General features: G+C 34.2%; 1 protein-coding gene across 1 annotated transcript in view; it reads left to right on the top strand.

The window, feature by feature from the left end:
- Positions 1 to 2,382: 2,382 nt before the first annotated feature.
- LOC127844750 (dipeptidyl aminopeptidase-like protein 6) overlaps positions 2,383 to 18,582 on the top strand; it is a 41,195-nt gene continuing 24,995 nt past the window's right edge. Inside the window, exons 1-3 of the mRNA XM_052375210.1 lie at positions 2,383 to 2,466; positions 15,539 to 15,653; positions 16,354 to 16,449. Coding sequence (XP_052231170.1) covers positions 2,383 to 2,466; positions 15,539 to 15,653; positions 16,354 to 16,449 — 295 coding nt within the window. The remainder of the gene's footprint in view (positions 2,467 to 15,538; positions 15,654 to 16,353; positions 16,450 to 18,582) is intronic.

Raw genomic sequence — 18,582 nt, 5'->3', positions numbered from 1 at the left:
AAATGCACTAAGATTTTACTTTAGGCCACGATATGCACGTTGCAAGCAAAATGACTTTTGAGTGACAAGGTAGCAGAACTAAAGCCCCAACAATTGTGTAAATATTTTTAATACGACAAGTGACCACTCACTAACCCATTTATGCCTAGCGTCTAGAGAAAAAGGCATTGTAAACAGCGTAGACCCACATGAGGGTCTCCTCTGTTTGCTTAAGGAATTTTTGTAAGAAATATTCTAAATATAGAAATAACTATAAATTGACATCCCAAATTTTGGAAATAAATTGATTCAATTTAGAAGAATGGAATAGTTCATTAGGCATACATTGGTTAATACGACAAGTGACCACTCATTAAATGGTAATACGAATACGAGCGTACACTGAAATGAACAAATACGCTCTAATTGCTGTGATGTATTAGCTAGCCGGCGCAATAATAATTCAATATGTATTATGTATTGAGTTACTATCCCCCAAATCTCTTTAGTACGCTATTTTATGGATTGGACTTACTTGTAAGCAGAATGATTGGTCAAACCAGTTCGTCTTGACGGTAAAGTTACCCCATATATAGTCCATCAATTATTTAAGTTTCTCCTATTATTATGCAATAAACGTGTACATTTTTGTAAATAATTATGCGGAATAATCCCGCGGGTAAAATATTAACTATATTACATATTAGCTTTGGGTGGGGGGGGGGGGTAACTTCATCCAAAGCAGGAAATAACGAAACGACGAAGAAAAACACGTTTTACAACAAATTTCATCAATATATTAAATCATATCGGACTCGATGGGAAACGATTGGTATATTGCTATCTAAGACATAAAATAACTAGTAAGGTGTGTAAACATTTGCCGCCCATATTGCATTGAAATCTACACACGTCGTAAAATCATTTATAAGTTCACTCATTTTATGGTAAGCATAGACACGCCGGTCATCCGGTTTCTCCGATAAATACATATATTATTGAAACACAAGTAAAAGCATCCGCATCAAATTTATATGAGAAAATTACAGGAATTGTAACTTATCCGAGGTCATGAATGAACTGAACTATGTCTTGAATGAAATGGATTGTTTCATGTGAGCTGCAATATACTTGATATATAAATCGTGCTTCAACCGGCTTTACAATAATCCTTGTATTTAAAAAAGTGATTTTATTGTAATATTTAGACTAATCATCCAGTTCATGCTAATTTCGATGGACTTTCCATGTGTGTTTTAACATGAATACCACAGTTCTTCTGTGAATTTCTTTCTTCGAAGAACGAAATGCTTTACCGTGTATCGGCTAAACTAAATTTCGTGTCTAAAAACATAGGCAAACTAACAACTCGTGCCTGGTCTTTGATCCGTGTATCAAGTATCCGGATGACCGGCTTAATAGTTAAAATAATATTCGTCTTACGTGCACCAAACTGCGTTTTCTTTGTGTGTTTTTTTATGTGCGTTGTTTCATCTGGCAAAACTACTTTGTGTTATGTCCTACAATTAAAACATCGATTTCTGTTACAATTCCTAAAGACCTATTTTTCAAAACATTGGAGCCGCGCTCTGGAAAAACCGCACTTAATGCATGTGCGTAGTGACTTGCTTATCAGGGACGAAACTTCTCGCGTGGACTTGACTTTCGTCTGAGCCTGCACGGACTGCACATGCTCATCTTGGACGACACTTCACGAATATGCATTTATTCTTTTTTTCCCACAGGCCGGCTCATATTTGCTGTTATGTTTAGGGTTGTTTCGTTATTATCAAAGAATTTCTGGCAACCGCTTTTATTATCCAAACAAAGGCCCCTCTAGAATAAATACAGCTTAATTCCCCTTAAATATATTGCGACATACATTTTCAATTGTGATTGCTTTAGAAAACTGGGTAATCATCGACCTTTCGTCGACATTAATTATTCATTAAAACACCCTTGTATTGAATCTTTTTCCGCAAGGTGATCAATGAAATTCACCTTAAAAAATGATTTCGCCGACATTTTTTATTGTTTCGCGATTCAGGATAACACAGATTACTACGAAGTTATGTATAAGTTGCATGATAAGTTTAGTGACGTGAATTTGTTTAAGTTTTATGTTGTAAAAATACCAAGGCGGGGAAAACGAAGGTTCTGGATACTCACATACGCATTCTGGGAGCTTAAACCTGTACGACATTTTTACATATAAGAACAAATTATTATATGGTATTAATACTGTTTAAATATATTTATTTTGGTCTGCGCTCATTGTGTGAATAAAATAGTTAGTGCGAAACTGATACCTTTTTCCAAATGGTATAAACTGCGAAACGGATAGCTTCTAAAATAGCAATGTATCATAACACAGTGACGTCATAACACGAATGATGTGACGTAATGAGCACCTACGCCCGCCTCTCAAACGTGACAAGCACCTCGTGGCAGGAACCGGAAGACCCTGCCAGGCACCTGCGCGTTGAAGTAGGTACTCTTCCAAATAAAGTTTTTACCAGGTTAAAATAACTACGTTTAAAGGTATATTTTCTCTGCAAAATCCATAATTATATGAGTCGCGTTCTGAAAAAAAACTGGGCATAATGCATGTGCGTAAAGTGTCGTCCCAGATTGGCCTGTGCAGTCCGCTTTTATGACATTTTTCGTATAAAATGAAGGCCCTTCTTAGCAAAAATACAATTCAGGCGGAAAGTGTACCATATTTGATATTACCTGCAAAACGTCTGAAATAATTTCAATATGTTTGATATAAACTGGAATATTTGTTTATGAACTGCTATTTGTCTGACATGAAATGTAAAAGGTCTTACATTATCTGCAATCGGTCTGAAATGAAGTGCGCTAGATCTGATAAGAACTGCGCTAGTTCTGATATGAATTACGCTAGCTCTGATATGAACTGCGCTAGGTCTGATGTGACTGCGCTAGATCTGATATGAGCAGCACTTGGGATAAACTGTAGTCAGTCTGGCATGAACTGTAGTAAGTCTGGCATGAACCGCAATTAGATGGTATTAAGAGAAGTAAGTCTGGTATGATCTGTAGTTAGCTTAGTATGAACTGTATTTAGTCTGGAAAGAACTGTAGTTAGTCTGAAATGAACTGTCATTAGTTTAGAATGCACTGTAGTTAGTCTGGCATGAACTGTAGTTAGTCTGGTATGCACTGAAGTTAATCTGATATGAACTGTACTTAGTCTGGTATGCACTTTACTTTTTCGTTATAAACAGTAGTAAGTCTGGTATGAGTTTTAGTTAGTTTGGTGTGAACTGTAGTAAGTCTGGAATGAACTGTAGTTAGTCTGATATGAACTTCAGTTAGTCTAGAATGAACTGTAATTAGTCTGGTAGGAACTGTAGTTAGTCTTAAATGAACTGCAGTTAGACGGGCATGAACTGTAGTAAGTCTGGTATGCACTGTAGTTAGTCTGGCATAAACTGTAATTAGTCTGGTATGCACAGCAGTTGGTCTTATATGAACTGTAGTTAGTCTGGTATGAATTATAGTTTGTCTGGTATGAATATTAGTTATTCTGATGTAAACTGTAGTAAATCTGGTATGAATTGTAGTAAGTCTGGTATGAACTATAGTCAGTATGGTATGAATTGTTGTTAGTCTTGTATGATCCGTAGTAAGTCTGTAATGAACTGAAGTTTTTCTGGCTTGTACTGTAGTCAGTATGGTATGAACTGTAGCTAGTCTGGTATGAACTGTAGTTAGTCTAGTATGAACTGTATTTAGTCTGGTATGAACTGTACGTTTTTGGTATGAATTGTAGTTAGTCTAGCATGAACTGTAGTTAGATGGTATTAACAGTAGTAAGTCTGGTATAAATGTAGTTAGCTTGGTATGCACTGTAATAAGTCTGGAATGAACTGTAGTTAGTCTGAAATGAACTGTCATTAGTTTAGTATGCACTGTAGTTAGTTTGACATGAACTGTAGTTAGTCTGGTATGCACTGAAGTTAACCTGATATGAACTGTAGTTGGTCTGGTATGCATTTTACTTTTTCGGTATAAATAGTAGTAAGTCTGGTATGAACTTTAGTTAGTTTGGTATGAACTATAGTTAGCCTGATATGAACTGTAGTTCGTCTGGTATGAACTGTAATTAGTCTGGTATGAACTGTAGTTAGTCTGGTATGAACTGTAGTTAGTCTCGAATGAACTGTAATTAGTCTGATATGAACTGTAGTAAGTCTGAAATGAACTGTTATTAGTCTGGTATGAACTGTAATTTGTCTGTAATGAACTGCAGTTAGTCTGGCATGACCTGTAGTTAGTCTGGTATGCACTGTAGCAAGTTTAATATCAACTGTAGTTAGTCTGGCATGACCTGTAGTTAGTCTGGTATGAACTGTTATTAGTCTTGTATGAACTGTTATTAGTCTGGTATGAACTGTTATTAGTCTGGAATGAACTGTAGTTAGTCGGGAATGAGCTGAAGTTAAACTGGAATGAACTGCAGTTAGTCTTATATGAACTGTAGTTAGTCTGGAATGAACTGCAGTTTGTCTGGCATGAACTATAGTTAGTCTGAAATGCACTGTAGTTAGTCTGGCATGAACTGTTGTTATTCTGATATGCACTGTAGTTAGTCTGGTATGAACTGTAGTTAGTGTACTATGAACTGTAGTTAATTTGATATGAACTGTACTTAGTTTGATATTAACTGTAGTTAGTCCGATATGAACTGCAGTTAGTCTGGCATTAACTGTAATTAGTTTGGTATGCACTGTAGTTAGTCTGATATAAACTGTAGCTAGTCTGGCATGAACTGTAGTTAGTCTGGTATGAACTGTTATTAGTCTGGTAAGAACTGTAGTTAGTCTGGAATGAACTTCAGTTAGTCTGATACAAGCTTTGGTTAGTCTGATATGAACTGTAGTCTGGAATGGACTGCAGTTAGTCTTGCATGAACTGTAGTTAGTCTGGTATGAACTGTACTTAGTCTTGTATGTACTGTATTTAGTCTGGTATGCACTGTAGTTTGTCTGATATGAACTGTAGTTAGTCTGGTATGAACTTTAGTTAGTCTGGTATGAACTGTAGTTAGTCTGGCATGAACTGTAATTAGTCTGATATGCACTGTAGTTTGTCTGGTATGAACTGTACTTAGTCTTGTATTTACTGTATTTAGTCTGGTATGCACTGTAGTTTGTCTGATATGAACTGTAGTTAGTCTGGTATGAACTTTAGTTAGTCTGGTATGAACTGTAGTTAGTCTGACATGAACTGCAATTAGTCTGATATGAACTATAGTTAGTCTGATATGAACTGTAGTTAGTCTGGTATCAACTTTACTTTTTCGGTATAAACATTTTTAGGTCTGTTATGAACTGTAGTTAGTCTGATATTTGATAATTCGCATTTAAAACCTTTTAATGTTCATATTTTTGTTGGTACAAAGAAAAAGCAAGTGAAATAAGTAAAAATATGTTAGAAACAAAATTATTAATTTATGTATATGTACAAGTATAAGAAATAAGCAATATCTTTAAAAATATTTTTGCTCTTTAATACCACATTGTTTTACCATTAAAAACATGGTCGTTTAATGAAATGCCCCATAATCTTAATGTCCAATTTTTGTTTAATATAATGATTAAAGAAAACGTTAGTTTAAAGTGATATAGGTTTTGACATATGTAAAATAAGAAGACAGGTCGTTTCTTTGTTGTCTATTTAATTTTTTTATTCTACAGCTTTAACGAATCTCATTTTTACTATGACGCTTAGCCATGGTGTGTGTTTCTTCTTTCGATGGTGCTTTTATGATATTATTCGTAACTATGTGTTGTACAAGGTCTAATACGAAATAAAAATATGCGATTAATTATACGTCGTTGTATATAAAAAATAAACTGAAATTGAAACTATCCCCATAAAGAAGTCCGATTTAAAGGAATAGTCATACACACATTTATTAATATTACATTTCAGTGATTAATAATGACTTTTTTTAATTAAATAGTTTACAAAACATTGAATTTGTCAACAGCGCTCAAGAATGGATCTACCGATGACAAAGTACAATCAAGTTAAATGCACTAAGATTTTACTTTAGGCCACGATATGCACGTTGCAAGCAAAATGACTTTTGAGTGACAAGGTAGCAGAACTAAAGCCCCAACAATTGTGTAAATATTTTTAATACGACAAGTGACCACTCACTAACCCATTATGCCTAGCGTCTAGAGAAAAAGGCATTGTAAACAGCGTAGACCCACATGAGGGTCTCCTCTGTTTGCTTAAGGAATTTTTGTAAGAAATATTCTAAATATAGAAATAACTATAAATTGACATCCCAAATTTTGGAGATAAATTGATTCAATTTAGAAGAATGGAATAGTTCATTAGGCATACATGGGTTAATACGACAAGTGACCACTCATTAAATGGTAATACGAATACGAGCGTACACTGAAATGAACAAATACGCTCTAATTGCTGTGATGTATTAGCTAGCCGGCGCAATAATAATTCAATATGTATTATGTATTGAGTTACTATCCCCCAAATCTCTTTAGTACGCTATTTTATGGATTGGACTGACTTGTAAGCAGAATGATTGGTCAAACCAGTTCGTCTTGACGGTAAAGTTACCCCATATATAGTCCATCAATTATTTAAGTTTCTCCTATTATTATGCAATAAACGTGTACATTTTTGTAAATAATTATGCGGAATAATCCCGCGCGTAAAATATCACAATGCCCAGGAAATGCAGAGCATATTATATCCCCAGTAGATAATATTAACATACAGGGACCCATAAATGCCTTGCATGTACCAGAGGCTACGGATATGTCATAAAACGAAATAACATCTTTCTTGGGTCGGTAGTCAATTCTTTGTTGATTAAAAGTGATACACATATACACTAAAAACAACACTGGAAGATCTGGTTTCACTTTTGAATTAAATATCTCCTGGAAGTGTGGATTGTATAATAGATGTAAACGTTCCGAAATTAATAAACCAACGGATTAAGTTTGTTTAGGAATACGAATGTTTACAAAATGTGCTCAAAACAGAAAACTTTTTTTTGACAGTTTACAATCAATAAGATCGATATAAACGTGTTGTTCTCTGGCTTAATTACAACTAACCGCACATACAAGTAAATGTATTTATTTTTATACTTGCCCATGAGTATCATCACAATACCAATATATAGTTGAACATCAGTAATACATTTTTGTAAACAATACCGGTACATGAAATCAACGCTGTGATCTTGCCGTATTCTTTAAATGACATCGATACAAAAAGTCAACAGTATTAACAAATACGCGCTCGTGTCATTATGATATGGTCATAGAAACTCAATTGTGATTTTAACAAGGAAAATGCCTTAAAAACTCAATGAAAACACCTGGTTTATGAGACGTAAAATTGGTCGTAATTGGAACGCATAATTATCACTGTCGTGTCCCCACGCCCTTTGCACGTGAGATCGTGAGTTCGAGTTTGTGCATTCACTATGCACGCGGCCAACACAGCAACGTCGGAAACGAAGACGAAGAAAAGCAAGGGAAAGTCATTGATTAATTCTTCAAAACAACAACCAGACATAGAGGTAACATAAACTTCGTGCATCAATATTCAATGTTTAACCGAAACGTCGTATTCATATTCTATCAACTGCAACGAGTTACACATTTTTGTCGGGTTAGGTCGGGTCGGGTTATTGTAAGTCGGGTTGGGTATTTTTGGTTCGTGTCGGGTCACGCCGGGTATGCGGATACTTTGATTACAGATGGCACTTCGCTACCAGATAACAACAAAAGCGCGCGCGCGAGTTGAGTTCTTCAGCTTTTTTTGCATTTATGTTCTGTTCATTTTGGTTTTACGACACGTAACATTGTTTGGTCGATTAATGATATTGTACTTCGTATTGCGGAGCAAGAAAGTCGTGAAAAAAACAGTGGATTATAAAATAAGAGATAAAATTTCATCGATAATCATCATGAATTCGATGATCAGGACGATTTCAACAAAATAAAACTATTTTGAAATAAACCAAGAACGTGCCAACTAATCGAAATAAACGATCAATATGTCCATTAAAGTTATAACATGTTAAATTTTAGTTAAATAACATATTTGAAGAAATTCAAATGTTTTAAGAGTTGGATGCCAAATTTTCATGGACACTTCTTTTACCGATCATCTCAAAGACAATGGCACTTCGATTCCAGATAACTCGACACTTTTTACCACATATAACACACTCTATTTAGTGAATCAGAAATGCAGAATTCGCTGTGGAATACTTTTATTGTAAGCAGGCAATATATAAAAATGTATGTACTGACGTAAATTAAAAACGAATTACCGAAACATGTTCTCATCCCTTTGGAATCTGATAATAAAAGGGAAAGGGAAGTGTAAAGGGTAATGCTTCCTATAAGTAGAGCTCAATATAAAGCATGAGCACCGATGACAAAGGATTTTATGAGGTGTATTGGCCGCTTTAAGACCCCTTGCTCCCCTAATCTAGAGTCCTGCTATATGTTCAATTGAACACAGTCGTGTTGATCCACATGATCCGTTGATGTTCAATTCTCTTAATCTCAATTTACCACTTAAAACAAGTTTATTATTTAGACAATTATTTTCGGTCGTCACTTGAAATATTTCGGAAATAAGCATTTGAATCTTATTTAAAATTTGCACTTACAATATTAATTATGTATATTAATAGTAATAAGATTTGTGTAAACGAACAATGTCATTGGTTATATTTTACATGTGTATGTAATAACGTTATGCATAGATTCCCAATGTGTCGGGCTTGACCATGTAAATTGATTCGTACTTCAAAATGTTTGGTAAGAATAGCCATACTATACATAAATGCATTTAAGGTAGAAGATAAAACTTGGTTATCAGAGTGCCCAATTTGTTGAAAGTCTCTGTTATCCGATGTGCCCTATATCGGGAATCAAAGTATCCGCAACTTCATGAATACCACCTATTAAAACATGCTCTATCTTCGTTTATATGTCATTGAATTTTATCAAAATTTCGGTATTTGAAGCCCATTAATTACTCTACATGCTGGAATATCAAACAATTTCCTGCAACATTTCTAACTAGTTTTATTTTGTTGAAATGTTAACTCTTCATCCAGTTTATGCTGTTTTCCGACCGAATTTTCTATTTTTGGGGGAAAAATATACCATTATTCCGTGATTTTTTTCTTTGCAATACAAAAGGATACACCATTTATAAAATCAACCATACGCCTTGTCTAAAAAACTAATCTTTATGATATAACTTTAAAAAAAACGATGAACTTACCTCTCGCGCGTGGCTTTTGTTGTTATCTGGTAACGAAGTGCCATCTGTTATCAAAGTACCCGGATACCCAGCGTGCGGGTATTGCTATAAAAACGAGTGTTCATGAAAATTCTCATTCGATCGATTATAATAAATCAACCTGACAATATATTCCTATCAGTCAGAATAAACAACTTACACCCCGCATAACAAGCAATAAAACTGTGCACGAATGACTGTATACAAACAATCATCTATTTGAATATATATATTGGAATAAGACACAAATTAGTGCGTATGTGATATTTTTTATTTTCTGCCTTGGTTATTTTCACGTCATTTCATAACATCATACAAGCTGTGAAATTTAGTTTTTTCACGATATGACATATTACACATGAAAGCAAAATAATGGGAAAACAGGATATTATAATCGTTAAAATGCCTTTAACAAAAATGGAAACAAAACTAGCGTGACCTACTCGTCATCGATCAGATCCGATCCAAGACTGAAATCTTTACGGAGTAAAGGGCATATTGCCTGCAAAGTTCACGGACCTCGGTACCATAATTCAATAAACGTATGAATATTTCTTATCGTTCTTGTCGTTATATTATGCATCAAAATGTCCAGCGCCGTTTGAAACCTTTGTTTTTATACATTTCAAATTGCCGACATTTTAAACACTCGAGTGATTTCATTGGTCTAACGCGAAGGTGTGTCTTTACTCCTTAAAGGGATCTTTTCACGGTTAAACTTTGGTAAATTGACAAAATTGAAAAAAGTTGTTTCAGATTCGCACATTTTCGGTTTAGTTATGATATTTGTGATGAAACAGTATTACTGAACATTTGCCATGGTCTAATATAGCCATTATATGCATCTTTTGACGATTTAAAACCCTAAAAATTATAAAGCGTTGCAACGCGGAACGATTGAATAATTTGGAGAGTTCTGTTGTTGTCGTTTAAATTTGTGAAACTACGAAGATTCCTTATATAACGTATAAAATACGCATGCTTGGCAGGATAGCTCAGATGGCTAATGCGTTCTTACTTCAGTATTCCGGGGGTCACTGGTTCGAGCCCAGCTGCGGTCTTCTTTTTTTTCCTTTTTTAAATTTTATTTTTGATTTTTTACTGGAGCTTTTAAAATTTAATGTTTACATGTTACAATATAAAGCATTTAATGACAAACTTCAAAACATGCCAAAATCTGCGAAAAGGCCCCTTTAATATTTCATACTTGAATCAGGTCTGACCGATGACGAGTAGGTCACGCGAGTTGTGTATCATGTTATTTCTTAAAATTTATTTCCCAGCATTTGTAAACATATTGCAAGAAATTTCCATTTTCATTTCCAAATTCATTTCTGCGTCGAATAAGACCAAGTTCATGGAAATCGCTGAATAATTGATGAAGTAATGGCTGTTCAAAGCGATGCACCCTGTATTAGAGTCATTTTGAGTTGAATACCTCGTTTTATACATATATATATATATATATATATATATATATATATATATATATATATATATATATATATATATATATATATATATATATATATATTCGTTATAATTTGATTTAGTTTCATATAAAATGATGTTTTTATTAATTAATTTCATAGTCACACGCTAATCACCTGTGTTTCTATATACCATGACTTTATTTATATGCCGAAAGTAGTTTGGCTAGAATGGTTAACGGGATTTGATACAGCGAGTAGCAAAATAAGATTGTTTGCTGTTGACAAGTATTTCACCGATTAACAAAGCCTGTATTGTGATTTTAATCTGTTATATGATAAAACGATAATAAGTTTACGCAAGAGGACCATTCAAAGAGTGTGTCATTATTGTGGCGTGTGCCATTTCGCATCGAAATCGATTCTGCGCCTCTCTTGTTACTTCATAATAAAACCACTCGATTATTCCGGTAACAATCGATTTACGGTTTATTCCGTATTTATTCTCATGAAGTAAGTATTCTTATCTAAAAGACGGCTATACTGTGCAGCTAATTTTCTGTTTTGGCTAATCATATATTTATGATTGTCGTGACAGTTTAATTAAAAGGTGTTTTAGCAATTTATGTTGTTAACATGTATATGTCATTCTAGCATGTATCATCTACAGGTTCAGCACACACACAAATGCTTGCTTGGAATTGTGGTCTCAATACTAAGGTCTATGGATTGTTGAGAATCAATACATCGTCCGACGCAGAGAAAGCGAACATCGGCAACAACGTTTGTAAAATAACTACTGCGCCTGTTTAAAAATCATTCCAACATACATGTCACTAATAAACTATAAACACTCAGACAGCAAATACAAATATTTGAAAATTATATTAAAATCAATTCTACGATCAACTCATTTCTCTTTGGTGTCCGCCGTTTAGTCTCAAAGCAAGACGTAATTAAGTATATTGTGCTGTTTTATATTGTGTTACAAAGTCCTCTTTTTTTTAATTGTTTTAAATACGTATAAAATAACACAAACACTTAGAGAAGATATCCTATTTTTTATTGATCAATACAAATGCCTTTTACTTTCATGGTGATATATCCTATTGATACGTGAAATGTATCAATACCAAATTGTATTGTACCATTCTTAGGCGAATAAATAATTCATTAATCGAATCATATCTCATATGTCTTGGTCAACACGTTTCAATTCAAATTGCAGGCGATCTAACGACAAACGCCTCTAAGTCACGATTCCTCGATACATTAGCATGTTCATTGAATCCCAAGGTGTAACGTCGCACGCAACACGTCAAGCGAAACTGCTTTCAAGTGAAAACATAATATGATCCAGACAATGATGCTATTGGAAAATATAGATGGGATAGGGCTATACTTTTGGCAGCTGAATCACCCTTTGATGTTATGATAGTCAGCGGTTGCGTCTTATTGAAACAAAAACCTGAACAAACATGCTATTGATCGAAAATACATTGTATTAACTTTACATATGTTGGTTAATTTTGCATTGTTATGTGGTTCAATAAAGATCATTGCTTTGGACTCTGCCAAAAACTGATCAATTGAGCACATGTATCAAAGAATGTATCGGCAAGTGGTTATGTGTTTAACTCGAATACATGGAAACAGTAAGACCGAGATCTAACTTTTGATGCACGCTCATGACGCTGGTAATAAATTAACGGACGGTGTTTGGTTGATGTCGTGTCCATAAGAAACAATGCACGCTGCTGCTTCATCCCAGAACAATACATCAAGAAAAATTGACGCAAACAATGCATCTAAGACAAATGTGGTCAACACATCAAAGCAATATGCAGATTTGGAGGTAATATATTATTATCAAAAGGCACTACGAGCCATGACGGGCATTGCAACGTTGTCAAGTAGAGGAAGTGTAACTTATACTAAGAATGTTAAGGTTCTTACGAAGGATTGCACTCGTTTGATAGGTGAGTAAGACTTAATTTCATGTGGCTTGCAAGTGTTAAGTGATTTTAACATACTAAAAATAGTTGTCATTTGGTTGAACCCATCGTAATTCTATCTGAAGAGAGATAAATGTTTGTCTACGCGGATAAATTCTTATCAAAAGACAATAATCTCTTCTATACGAACAGCAATTTTGACATTTCTACACCATAATATTGTCCATTAACTAGTATTATAACTTGAATAGTATCAGATATCAGCCTCATAGATATGGTATATTGCATTACATGTGGATAAATTAAGCAGAGAAATGTATCTAAAGGCAAAATGCTTACTGATCTTTGGTGATTGATTTGATAGAGAAATATTAGGAAATAACGATTTTTGGGAGCAGGTGTGTGTGTGTGTGTGTAAACTTTCTTCTACCCGATGTATGCTTTAAAGAAGCGTATATTCCGAATAATCAATATGCAATGACATCAAAGAGTTGTTGCGTTTAAGTTATTCGCACAAAATATGAAGAATGTGACTGCACTCTAATTTGTTTTGCCTATTATAATCTATATAACAACAAAAGCACACTTTCTTCAGGTTTCATTTAAAATGACGGAGGCGGGTGTGGGTGAAGTCATAACGAACTACCACGCCAACAAATGCATACCTCCTTCTCGTCCTGGTAAACTGGACACGATTACTGGGCAACAAGAGATCATTAAACAATATGTTCAACAAACGAAAGTGGTTAAAGATAAAAATCCTCGCTTTAATCCGACACGAGAGTTAATAGATATCGAGGTATTGTCAGACTACTATGCAAAGGGTTATCGTGAAAAATAGCATGTGTGCACACCTTTTGTTTTTTTACAACGACGTAAAATGGACATGCATAAAGAAGGGATATAAATAAAGGCATATATATCGTTGATTATTTTCAACAATAATCTAAAATAGGTGATATGTAGCTCAGTTGTTTGACGTTTTGGCATAATTACTTAACAGTGATGATTCGGATTATAATAAAACTATGTAAACACTTATAATAATCATTTAATATTGTAAAAGGTCCATTCATTACGTGTGGGCAAATTGCTATCGGCATGAATTAAGAAACCATTTTAACTTAATGAACTATTGACGTTTGCAGACTCGGACAAGAGTACGAGCAATAAAGTATATTTAAATACAAAATAGACCCTCCTTAATGCCAAATGTTTCGGTGACTTTAAGAAATCCACACATACGTTTTACATTTTTTGCAAGTGATTCATGCTTCCATAACACTTTACAGTAAACGACCATGCATATATGGTTTCAAAATAAATATTTTCAACGGATTGCGAAGAATAAAGTTATTTTGGATACTCACGGTGTTAATGCTTGTTTGTCTAACCTAAATAGAGACAAAGAGAGCATGTAGTCGGCAGCACATCAGCTACTTAATTAGGCATATGTCGATCGGTTTGTATGTATCCTCAAATCTAAGGTTTGCATATGGTGTGTTCAGTTTAGTCATTCGAATGCATGCTGAATGTGCATGTAGAACAATTAAAAGCGATTGAGTTGTGTGAATTATTGCAAAACATATACTTTATTGTTTTATAAATATGCATCGATGTAAGCGCATATGCACAATATATGTGTTATGTATGCATTTAATTGACTGTTTTCATTTTTTCCAGGCTTTGACAAACAAGCAGATTGAATTCGATTACATACGTGTTGGAATTCGATTACATACGTGTTAATCAGTATTTAATATGATAATGAAACTTATGATGTTTTAAAGGGACCTTTTCACAGATTTTGGCAGACATTGAAGTTTGTCATTAAATGCTTTATATTGATAAATGCAAACATAGAATCTAAATACCTCCAGTAAATAAAAAATGAAAATTAAAAAAAAAGAAAAAAGTAACCCTTAACTGGGCTTGAAAAAAAACTGACCCCTGGAGTAAAAGTCTTAGACCACTCGGCCATCCGTGCTCATACAAGTCATGATGTATTTTATACTTTATATAAGAAATCCTCGTATTGTCAGAAAATATAACGACAACAACAGAACTCTCCAAATTATTCAGTCGTTTCGCGTTGCAAAGCTTTAGAATTTTCAGGTTTTCAAATCGTCAAAAGATATATAAGATTTATATTTTGTAAATGTTCCGTATTACTGTTTACTCACAAATATTATAAAATACAAATATTATATATCAAGCAAATGGTCAATTTACCAAAACGTGAAAAGGCCCCTTTAATGTTTAAACTATATTATGCGTTACAATAAAAAAATGTCCAGTAGTTGCATTAACTGATTTCAGCAATCTTTACTTTTGGGTTGTAAGTTGTAACATGTTCTTTACTTTACAGCATCTAATGATTATATTATGATGTTTGTCAGTCGTGGTAAAAACGGGCCTGTTGCATCTGCATAATATGTCTGCTTAACTACAATTTCACACTACAGTTGATGTTTGTTTAAAAGTCACTACCTTGAATCCGAATATTACACAAAAGCGGAAAGTGTCGTCATGGATTAACCAAAAGACGACTGAACAGTCTGATATGAAAAGACAGTTTTTATATGCATACTCATAAAAACACTTTTAATGAACACACCACCCGTTATTTATATATGCGATTAACGTTGAATTGAATTTAACGTCGGAACAAATAGTAAATTTTCGTCATTTCAAACTGACTGTGTCAAGTAATAATCTTAACGGCCTATTTAGCATAAGTTATCGAATCAAACAGGTCACTGTTTTGCCAAAGTGGCGACATGGTTGTTTTAAGCCCTTCGATTATTTAGTCAAATTATTTTTCAGGAACTAATTGTAGAAGAGAAAGAAGCGAAGAACTGGGCGGGCATTATTCTATCCGTGGTCGTCATCGTGATTATCATCAGTGCTGTGGTTTTAACGGTCTTCTTAGTTACTCCAGGTAGGTAGCACGTTTCTTAATACGCATGTTCTAGAGCATTGAGCTATGATTGCGATATATTTGATTGCTAGAACATATTTGATTGTTAGGTATAAGTGATGGCGCCAATATCGAATTCTGAGAAGACCTTTAATTGTTTGTTCTAAAGGCATATGTTTTGAATAAAATGCTACTATCTTGCAATATATAACTTAAATAATGGCATCTTTTGGTCATATCGAATTTGTTGGTATCACCAAGCTACGCTATATTATAGTACTTAAAATAATATGATTTTAATTCTAGTTATATTAGATTGTAGATGTTATTAGATGCAACATATACAAGCAAAACAATTGACGTTCAACAAAAGGAAATGAATTTCAAAATAATTTGGACGAGACTAATTTGGAAAAACAAACTACGATGAATAAATACTTTGTGGACGAATCGTTGACTTTTGATACCTTTGCCTGAAATGAAATTTTGTTCTGAATAAACCAAATAGTTACGCCATGTCACCTTAAAAAATGTTAAGAATAAGATTCATGCGTAGAATTCTGTCAATGAAGTCCATGAGTGTCCGATTATTTTGTTTTCCTCGAACATGAATTTGATCCTGTCTCAATTTGATCCTGTCTCGATAGTTTTCTGTTCTAAGCAGCTGAGGTTTAGCACAAGAACGTGCAAAATGTCGACTCTTAAGTTATATGTTTTTCAGATCCAGCTATTGAAATTGTCGGAGACAAGTTATCTGTGGACGATTATGCAGATGGTTCTTACCAGGCGTTCAAACTTGAGGTCACGTGGTCTGCAGGTAAAGCATGAAACATGAGGCAATTAAACATTCGGGGTAATCACGTGATAGTTCAAGACGGCGACGTTCATGCCGAGACAGGTGTTTTTTTCCCGCTTTATACCATTTATAACTATTGTTTATTTTTTTAATGGCGCTCACTTTTCAGCCATATCAGTAAGAAAGTGATCAGCGTTTACTTCGTATTTAATTCTCTTTATATATCGACTTAAGTCGCTGCGAACTAATTTAATAGATGTGTAATTAGGTAATCCCACTAAGAAATTTCGTTGCGCATTAAGTTGAGATACAGAGCGAATAATTTTACGAAATAAACGCTAGTAACTTTCTTGCTGATATGGCTGAAAACTAAGCGGAATTTACAAAATTAATACAAGTTATTAAGGATTTAAAACGGCGAACAATTCCTGTCTCGACATGGACATGGTTCACATACAACATGGCTTGCGCGATTAAGAGAAGAACCGATGTATAGAGAAGAACGAAATTATGTTTTGTAACACTTAACATAAGACAACGGTAAAATGGCTTAAATTCGCTGATAACAATAAAGGGTACTGTTTCGCTATTATAAGATTCTTTGAGAACTTTATATGAACTTTTAAGCTTTTCGTCTATTTTGTTCGTCCTTATGTATTTATTTCGTGGTATTAATGTATCTAATTCAGCATTGATATTCAGTTTGGCTTTTATGTATATATATATAAACTCCAGAACATAACTGATAACTGTTGTCATGGACACTAATCAGCGATCATGAAACTACATGAAATGAACATTAACGAGATCGGTAAAGGGGCATTGGGAATAATGTGCAGACTTCTATGTTATCGAAATTTCTTTCTCAGTGTTTCATTTCAAGCAAATTTTGCAGCTTAATCCAAAGTAAATTATCAAACAAATAAATTATTCAACAACATACGAATTATCTCAGTATGTAACGTAATTACGTATCGTTGTTCGTGGAGAACACACAGTAACAACCAAAGTTCATTTCTGTTTTCTTCGAGATTTATTTCTGTTAAATAATTTCTAACACAACGCTTCTAATATTCGCGAAGTACAATTTTACAGCGCGGCGGCCGACATGGCCGCCCCGTCAAGAAAACGTGACAACTATCACCGCAGACTTTCAAATCTAACTGCAGAATCCTCTTACAACAACCTCACAGCATTTTATTCTCAGGAAAATAAACATAAAATTTAGATATGTCTTATCCCATTCTTGGTTGGTTAACTGTTCTCTTCCCCCGATTTTCTAAACCCACCCCTTCGAATAACCCTTGTTGATTGGATGGATCGCTTATGCACCTACCACATGTCACAGCAGAAGCGTGCAATATACAATTATCACTTTGGGAACAGGAGACCTCATTTCATTTGAATACTTGATTATACAAACAGATGCTCTCTATGGACAACCCACATTGGTAATATGAAACCTAACACTTCTATAATCGATTATACAAACCCGATACATACGGAATATTACGCTAGTCAATTGTTCCAAGAGTTTGTATCACTCGAGTGGCTTGTGTGATGACGTATCACACGAGAGGCGGAGCCTCGAGTGTGGTGCGAAATAGCACAAGCCACGAGAGTGATACAAACTCTTGGAACAATTGACTAGCGTAATATTCCTTTTATTATATACAACAACTAACGAAAACAGTTAACAACTGTATTTTGTACTTTAACAAAACTGACAAAACAATGACTAAAACGGTACGCCATAGTTTATTTAAGACGCGTATGAATACAGTTTATGTAAATTAACGTGTAAACATTCGAACCGGGAAAACACAGGTTTCCGACATGCGTACCTTAATAAATGCCATCGTTTATCCAATGTTTATAACAATTAAGTTGACAACTTTAATCCGCTGTTTATAGCAAAAACGTTGAAACAATATGCACTTCCACTTCTATCTTCCATGTCTTTATCGAAACTTAGTTTAAACCACACTATTTAATTGTATTCCTACCGAAATATACATTTATGCAAGATAAACACACACTCCAAAATACGTTTTGATTTCTTTCGATGTTTTTAACAAATAGTTTACTGTTAAAAAACACTACGTCCGATGGAATGTCCTTAAATTCCATAGAGTTGAGATAAAACTATTGTGT

Source organism: Dreissena polymorpha, chromosome 9 (assembly GCF_020536995.1).
Source record: "Dreissena polymorpha isolate Duluth1 chromosome 9, UMN_Dpol_1.0, whole genome shotgun sequence".
Lineage (NCBI taxonomy): Eukaryota > Metazoa > Mollusca > Bivalvia > Myida > Dreissenidae > Dreissena > Dreissena polymorpha.
This window is presented reverse-complemented; position numbering and strand designations above follow the sequence as displayed.